Source organism: Vollenhovia emeryi, unplaced genomic scaffold (genome assembly GCF_000949405.1).
Source record: "Vollenhovia emeryi isolate VEMERY1.0 unplaced genomic scaffold, V.emery_V1.0 DF939132.1, whole genome shotgun sequence".
Lineage (NCBI taxonomy): Eukaryota > Metazoa > Arthropoda > Insecta > Hymenoptera > Formicidae > Vollenhovia > Vollenhovia emeryi.
Genome location: NW_011967234.1, coordinates 112,613 through 121,638, shown reverse-complemented (window position 1 = coordinate 121,638; position 9,026 = coordinate 112,613). Strand labels below are relative to the sequence as shown.

The 9,026-nt window shown below is 45.6% G+C and overlaps 1 protein-coding gene across 1 annotated transcript; it reads left to right on the top strand.

Annotated features, from left to right (window-relative positions):
* Positions 1–6,135: 6,135 nt before the first annotated feature.
* On the top strand, positions 6,136–8,685 carry LOC105568076. The gene is made up of 3 exons (XM_012023460.1): positions 6,136–6,148; positions 7,039–7,238; positions 7,336–8,685. Exons 1-3 carry the CDS (start codon positions 6,136–6,138, stop codon positions 8,683–8,685), a joined length of 1,563 nt encoding a protein of 520 aa, XP_011878850.1.
* The last annotated feature ends 341 nt before the right edge of the window (positions 8,686–9,026 follow it).

Sequence of the window (9,026 nt, the reverse complement as noted above, 5' to 3'; positions counted from 1 at the left end):
ATTTCGTAGGACAGGAGGGGGGAGACGAGCAGAAAACGGAGTCTAGACCGATTAGCGTTTGGTCGCCGGAACTTCGAGACGGGCTCGGAAAACCGACGGAAGTGGCTGGACTTCTTCCACGGTCGGAGGGATAAGAGGACGGGTGGAAAGACAAATAGAATTCGGAAGGAGTTTTTGCCGGTCGGCAAGATTTAATAGCTGGCGGACTTCTAGATGGGCGAGAGGGACCGAGGGGACTAGCGAATGCGAAATTTCCGTGGACAGACGCGAGGAATTAGGGGCATGCTTCCTGCGTTCTCCCCCGTTTCGAGGGATGTTCTTTAATGATCACTCGCCACAAAACACCTCTTGGCTATATTGGCGATAAAAACGGGCATAGGCGACGTTACGATCTCGTTCGAGTTAATAAACGTGATGAAGTAGAGATGATAATTACTATATTAAGTAAGATATATCCGACGAAGATGGTCATTATGGCGAATTATATGGGATACGATGGACATTTGTTAAGCTAAATAATTATATAGACAATAGACGGCTTACGGTTTGAAACGGAACAAAATTTATTGGCGAACACGAAGAAACGTTAATATAACAACTCATTACAACATTGGATTGTAGTAATTACAGCCTCGCAAGTTGTATTATCGCAGCTACGATTAATTGCCAGCAAGGTTTTAGCGCATTTCTCTGATTCTCAGACCTTCGTATTAATGCTTGTACAAACACGAAACGAGTTGTTCAGTAATTAATATATAGGAACTAGACTATAAATTTCTTCTAAATTAAAACGCCCTAGTTAACTAAGCGAACTCGCCGCTTGGCAAACGATTAATGGCAGTTATTTAAAATCCGGTAATACAAGTAATTCGAGTAATTTGCTCTTTATGATTTTGTATTTTCTTGATTTATCGTTACAGTTGCGTATAAGGATACGGCGAGACGTTTTATTCGTCAAAGTATTTTCTTCAGATTATTTTAAGCAGAAAAGCAAACGAAAGGCGAGTTTAATACGTTTTATTAAATAAACTCTCCTGGAAGGAATAAACGAACCCTTTTAGCTTACTTAAATATTACTGACGAGGAAAGTGTTAAGCGAAACAGAATACATTTCTCACGCTTTTAGTTTCTATCTTTAACTCGTTAACGTTATTTGTTTCCCTGAAAGAGCAAATGCAATTTCGAGAAATTACGAAAAAATTTACTCTACGATGAAAGTAAAATAATAAAGCGTAATAATTTCTTGCAATTTTTTGTGTAACTTGCAGCTTTTGATGTAAAACTGACGGAACATTCGGACCATAATAGTTTTACAGAAGAAATTATTCCATAACAATTCGTAACTTTTTCACTGTCACAATTTTGTATTGTTGAAAATGATGTCTCCGTGCTGACGATGACGTTACTTTTATCGAGTCAACGACGCTATCAACTTTAACATTAATCACCCATTGGATTTGATACGGTTCGCGGAGTTTCGCGTGATTTTAGGAGAGAAAAAAATCGATATTGATTTCCGCCAATCACTGAAGTGTCGATACAGTAGAGAGAAATACTACTTCTGCGGTAATCCTTTCTCATCTCTTCCGGTCCTGGGGGACATGGAGTGGATGCCACGAGGAATGAAAGAAGATCCTTCCCCGATTAATACACAGCACCGTCTCCATGTCGCCAAGGACCGTGTAGCGCACCGCACTCTTGGACCTCCTCTTAAGCACGTCGGGAGGTAAAAGGAGGAAGGGGTGGTCTCAAGCAGGGCGGGGTGGGGTAGCTTCCAATTCGTATCTAGTGTGATTTCCCCGGGGTAAAGTCGACCGATCAACCGATCGAGTGGGTGGTTGAAAACCGCACTGGGAAACCTAATATATCCGAGGGTCCTCCCTTCTCACTCTCTTTACTGTGATCTGTAAAAGCTTTAAGAGGGCATACGAGCGTTACCTCACGCGTGCGTAGTCCTCGAGCGTCTACATTTCTCGCTAGCAATACCTGTGAGCAGTGTCAAAGCAAACGTGTGGTATATACAATTGTCTCCAGATTTTTTAATACAACTTCTAGCTCTTTATTCCCTGATCGCGTCAGCGTTGCTCGTGATCTGATATTATGTCACAACGCTGTGCGAGAACTTGTCCAAGTTTTCAAATATCTAATCAATTTTGCAGGAATATGTCGTTACTGTCGATGTTGCCGTTTGATTATTTTTTCATGTTGTCAGCACGGTGTCACAGTTCCGGTCACTGTTATAAATAAGCAAGCATCGGTGTTCGATCGATCGCACGACGCGCCGCGACATTCTTTTTCCGATGGATATTCGTGCGCGCATCTTAAAAGAAAGACCTTAAAAATCCATTTTGCACGGGCCATTAGGCACACATGTTAGCCAAACATCTCCTGTTCCAAAGCAAACTACGTCCCGGAGGTTTTTCATGAAAAGTCGTCGAATTTCTCCAGTTCGTAGGGCACAGATCCGCTTACCGGAGAAACTCGCGAGAGATAAAACGCGGAAATATTGAGAAAAGTGAAGATGTATGTATGCGCCATTCACGATAATGTCACCGTTATGTTACCGAGTAGCCAAAGTCTTTATGAACTTGTTGGAAACAAGGAGTGGTAAAAAACAGACAGAAGGATTTCAAATATTTGCTCAGCAAGTGTCAAGAATTAGTGATGACACGTTGGCCTGCGTGAAATATCGATTCCCGCCTGGATAAGTATCGGTGTATTTGAAGAGGAAGCTCAAATATTTGTTTTTCTTGAAATAAATATTAGAAAGTGGGATGTAACTTTCGCTACCGGAGACAGGAATATATAATAACGCAAGCTGCGACTGTAAAACATAATAATGGGATATAATTAAAAATGCCGCGGCGCATAATTTCGCTAGATATCAACTTTTGATTAGAGTCTTACGTAGAATATCCGTGGAGAAAGCAATCCTAGCCGTGAACAGGTCTATAGCCAGGATAAACGAGCCCTCCTCCCTCTTTCTTTTATATAGCTACCGGCACCATAGTCGCTTCCCTCCGCGCGCTATAACGATCCACCCTGCAGGAATATCTCTATCCACCTGTCTACATCCATATCCTACAGACAAAATTGTCTTCCGAAGTGGCTTACAAATATATTTCAATAGAAACGTAATATTCCGGAGTCAGTTGTATTGGCTCTTCCTGAATCGTTTCTGGTTTGCTCGGCCCCTTTTTCTTCTCAAAGGGATTTGCTGCTACTCCCATGGACGTGTACGTATCATACATTCGTCATGTCTAAGCGGCAAAGTAATATCGTCCCTACTTCCACACGAGATCTCGTAAAACCGACGATACGAAGTATCGCAGACAACGCGAGCGTACACGTCGTGTTAAAAAATGTTCGTTCGCGTTTCTTTCCCTCGAACGGAACGGAAAATACTTGCCGAACAAACGTGAGTCTTCGATACAATCGTGCTGCACGATATTTCGATTTCAATGGAAATTGGGTGCACTTTTGCCTACAGACTTCATAGGTTCTGGAAATAAGAACGGGTCTGTTTCGAACGGTAAATAAGTACAATCTCACTTTGAACAAAATAAACCTTTCCAGGTATGGGATGTTTAAATGCGCAAGTTTCTTTAATTCAACCTTTACATTGCACATCGTTGTTTCATAGGTAAAAGATTTTTAATTAATATCAGATTAAGGAGATGTAACACATATACGTCATCATAAAAAGGCAATCAATGTACTTTTAATTAGTCGATATTATATTATCCAACAAGTAAATTATTAATTTATGTACAACTTTACATTCTGCAGTTTATAATTCGCATTATCAGAGCTAATGCAAATTTAATGCTCGCACAAGCGATAGATTTTATACTTGTATGCTAATTATTGTATCCTAGACAAGGGAAAGAAAGTAATATGCGGCGCACGTGATTATATCAAGCGCATGAGTTTGTTGTAGCTCTAAATATCAACTTAATCGTTCATGAGATATAACGCTCGCTGTTTGAAGAATTGTTTGCGAGGATAACATTGTATACACTATCCATAGGATTATTATGTTTGTCCGTTGAATTTCTTTGCAGGATGTAGCATATGCTTCGTACCTTATTTTCTCGTTTTACATCGCGACGTACCTATCCCAAGAGCAGACGTTCCGAAGGGTCGCGGCGGTCCCGAACTTTTGTCAATATTGATCCCCCTCCCTTTGCACGCGAGGGACATACGCGTTCGGCTAACGTATGTCTTCGATTTTTAGAAGCTTTAATGCGTTTCGCAAACAGACGGCGCGGCCGTTCGACAACTGTACTTTAGCGTCTCACTCCCGGGTGTATCCCGCGTGACTAATCGCGTTTTAAATCGTGTTACTTGCGAGTCACAAGCGCTCAATTTACAAGTACAACATTTGAAGTACAATCATGCTGGACATTCGGGCTCGTTGACAGACCTAGTCATGCGCTTACTTTAGAAAGCAAAACGGAGGTAGAGTCTCTGCTGCAATATATCGCAGCTGCGCGTTCATGAGCATAATATTGTTAGTTATCAATCGTCGTGCAGCGCGAATAAATTAAATTTCCATAAAGTACAGGGCGTAAAGTGATTTTTCGCCGTCTCGCTCGTTGGCGTCGCCTCGAACCTTTTCCGATCTCCGAGTCATCGAAGGGCGCATATGTACGGCGAGGCGCAAGAAAAAGATTTCAACCAGCTGGTCCCCATTTATCGGCGCGCTACTTTGCTTCAATTAATACGCGCTAACGGCATTAATTAACGCGGCACAGCCGCGACGGGCACGGCCGGCGGGGACGTGAGTCGGAGGGACAAGGAATTCTCTTCTCTTTTGCGTCTGTCTATCCATCAAGGGCGGTCGCGCTGCTCGTGTCGCATTCAAACCGGGTTGGCGCCACCCCTGCCACCTTAACTTCGACATCAGAGGCTTCTGGGGCGATATTATCTGTAGGAAAGTGCTCGAGAATATTATACGTGCGTAGTGTACACACCCTATCGAGGCCAGCTACTTTAGCCGTACTCGACGTTGGATGATTGAGAGGAGAGGAGCGAGACTGGGCGGTGAGGGCATCCATCGTAGACGGTAGCGACTACTGTTAATCGAATTATCGATCCCTGTCCGCGTTCTCCAAGCGAATATTAGATTTTCCGCGAATTTTAATGTACAATGAGGGCCAGTGGCAGACTTCTTTTCCTTTTTCGCCGAAGAACGTCGTCGTATTAACAAGCACTGGCAAGGGGGTAACCACTTGGTGTAATCGTGGGACTGTGTCACCGAAATCATTATGAAACCCTTACGAAATCCCCGTGTAATCGTTTCGTCTTCATTTTCAAGCAGTTCTCGTTCTTTCCAATACTGTCACGATAGGTGGCATTCGAGAATTAACATATGCCTCGGTGGTCGAATTGGTTGAGACGCCCGCCTAGCGAGACGGAGGTCCAGGTTTAGACCCTGGCTGAGGTAATATTTTTCGCAATAAATTCAAAGTATGAAATATTCAGACATTAACACCCCGTCACGGCTCTTGGTCCTTTATTCCTTCAAAATAGACGAGACTATTTGTAATCAGATGGAATGGTATGAAATCAAATGAAATTGTGAAGTGAGACAACATTTTATCTAGTAGTTACCCCCCTTGGGTACTGAAATACACTTGTAGCGTAGAAACGTCGTGTCGACTATGATCTACATTCTATTTTTTCACATTTTCATTATTTTACGTTAGTGCTGTTAACGTTGACAAACATCGTTACAACGTTACAGACATATCTGCATATTTAAATCAAGCGAGATTCATAGACTTTTATTGTGTTACTCAAGAATATATTTACAAAGAGTTCATAGCCATTTATACTATTTGCAAAGTTATTCTAAATTTACTCGGTTCTAAAGTTGCAAACTCGCTTTATTGTAGCCTTTCGGTCATAATTCCGTCTCCCGTCGTGTTTATCTAATAGACATTTATTACAAGCGAGTGATTTCTTTCATCTGCATGTCCGAGATCTAATTTTAAGAGCTTCATACCGACACCATCGGAGCGTTTCTCTCTCTCTCCCGCGCGGGATGCCGGCTGGTATTCTATTTTCAGGTGTCCGCAGGTAGAGATGAATCGCAGGAACGCACTAGGGAGGTACTTACGCGGTAGAAACATGTGTACGGGACGTAAGCGTGTTCGAGGCACGTTTCTTCGTGCATAGGAACCGCGTGCGGTCGGACGGCCGGAAGAGGGGGGCGGTGGGGCCGAGAAGGAAAGCACAAGAACCTCGGGAAATGTCAGAGAAAAATTCCAATATGCCTCGAAATTCTGGCGGCCGTGCATGGAATGCATCTGAGCCCCTTGATTGTGCTTCGGTAGCATATTTTTCTCGTACTTCCGATATTGCACCGGCGAGTTTCCTCGCTTTATAACTGCGAGCGCCGCTCGAATCTCCGCTTTCTTCGGTCTGCGCGAGGTGCACCATGTGCGCCCACAAAGGACACCTTTTTCGCCGTTTCGTATCTGTATCAGTTTCCGCTATTCCCCGTTTATTTATCACGACTGAACGCGAGACATTCACTTACTTCATTTGCATATTACGCTTGTATCCGTGCCTAGCGAACCCGCCCACCTGCGTAAAGCCTAATGATATCGTAGCCGGTCACTTATATAAGTCATACAGCTCATGTAGAAAATACAAAGGTGAATATCGCGAGAAATTGTTATTAATATCGATAATTACATAGATATCCTTTAATTTATAAAGGATTGCCAAACTACGATTGTAAATGTAGTTCAGTCATGCACCGTCTTCTCTCGAACGATGTTCTCGTTTATCAAACCATGACACCGAACATTTACAGCATTTTTGTGACCACAAATACAATCTTTAGATCACCGAGATATATGTAAATCTATGTACATGACCTTCGCAATTAGTTCGCTTGAAGAGGACCAAATCCCATGGTCGAAACGTAGTCTTGAACATAAAAATTGCCAGATACGGTGAAACAAACTTGACGTTAGAATTGTGAACTTTCCTTTCTGTAGATTCATGATATATTTTTTGTTACAGGTGATGCCTCTTCCCCGTACCAACTTGTTGGCCGTTTCGACGACATATCCGAAGAAATCTTGAACGTTAATAATGCCCGTGTAGAAATAATAATTGCAACCGCAGCGATTACCCTATATCCGCGAGCTGGCGGTCTATTGGCGCACTTGTCCCGGCCAGCGCATAACTCCATCGCGTATTTATCGGCCAACCAGTCGTTGGTGAAAGCACATTGGACTGAAATCGATCTGACGCGCAATATCAGCGGTACTATTCGAAATAGTAAATGGTTGTCGACACACCGCCAAGCATCGGTAGAAAATCGTTTCGCGGCACGAGTCACGTACCCGTTTGGGTACGGTAAAGCCTTGGCCGAAGACCAGCATCAAGATAAAGTCAGTGGGAGCTGTACCCAAGGATGCGCGGGAACGGGTGGTGTCGTTAGTAGTGGATAACAACTCGTTGGAGGGACCAGCGAGCGGCGAGGAAGGGGGCCACGGAAACGGCCCCCAAAAGGGCCCGCTGGATGGTCTAGCCTACGAGGAACCATCGAGACCTAGCCGGCAAGAGGGCGAGCACGTCCGATCGATCGAGACGCGGGAGTCTGGTACTGTCGTCGGTTCAGACCTGGCCGCAGTGGACACCGGGCTGGGATCCACCGGTGAACGCATACAACTTGATGAAAGGACCGGAAGCAAGATCAAGCGGCCACAAAGCCCCATAGTGTCGGCAATCAACGATCACGTTCCGATCTCAATACATTACAAACATCATCCGGAGGGATTCAACGGCGCAGCCTTGGAGCTACAATCGACCGGCGACGCGCGCTCAAAGCGTTCGAGGGAGACGTTGGACCGCGACAACGACAACGACGACGACGACGAGCAACCGGCGAGGAGAAGCTGCGCGGTGCATCGGCACAGAGTGTCTTGTCACGTAGCGCGAGCCCATACGGAGCCGCCCTGTCGAAGAGGCGTGAACCGAAGCCGACCCTGCCGCGTTCATGATCGCCGGCGGGGCTGCTCGAGAGGAAAGTCGACGGAGAGACCGGAACATCGGCATCTGAGGTTCCACGATCCGGAGAACGTCATCGTACGGTTGGAGCAGGATCCGATACTCCGACCGGTTCGGATTCTCGGCTGTCCTCCCGCGGAGGGCCAGGAGATATCCACCTATCTGGAGCCGGCCGGGCCGAGTTACGTTTACACGGGCATCGGCGTAAGCCAGTTCGCCGGCGGTGAGCCGCACTGCTTCGATCTGCACAACCCGGACAATATTCTGCCCAAGAGTCGCGTCGGCAGCATCGCCAGACTCCTCGACGGGCCGAATCGCGCCGTGAAGGACATCAATCGCAAGGTCCTGGCGATGGCGCGTGCCATGACGCCCGCTTGGTCGCTGCGCCTGCTCGGCGTCAGCTGCGGTTCCGTGCTCTGCGCCTGGGGACTTTTGCTGATATTATCCGTGCTTGGTGGTGGTGCCTCGCCCGGTACCGGTATCGGCCTCGGTAGCTTCGGCCTCGGCAGCATGACGGGCACGATGGACGATTTGAACGGCGTTAGATGTCCTTGGGCGTGCACGTGTGGCGGACAGGAGGTCGACTGCTCTCATCGCGAGCTCACGCAGATCCCTGGTGACCTGGCCACCCTGCTCATCGCCGAAAAACTGTGAGTAGTTGAATACCGATTTCGCAACAAGTGCGCAACATATATATATGTATATTGCTCGGAGAGCGAGGGAGAAAACATCCCCATTATAACGATTGCGTTTAAATACGCGCTATACAAATAGGAAGAAGCAACATTTAAAAACACTATTTCGTGAAGGAACACAGTATCTAAACTGTATCTTAGTTGCAATTACATTATACAGTTGAAGCGCCGGTAATCGCGTAGCAAAGTTAACCGAAGGTCTGACTCGCGTAACTACAGTTATTTAGTTCCTGGAGAACTCGTTAACGATTTCAACCGCCGGCCGAATTAGCGCCTCGCTGAAAAATTTCAGGTGCGAAA

What these genes read in the sequence shown, in the direction of transcription:
- LOC105568076 (XM_012023460.1), top strand. An exon ending in TATCGGCCAACCAGTCGTTG is followed by an intron (nt 7,239 to 7,335) that starts GTGAAAGCACAT and finishes AAGCATCGGTAG; the next exon opens with AAAATCGTTTCGCGGCACGA.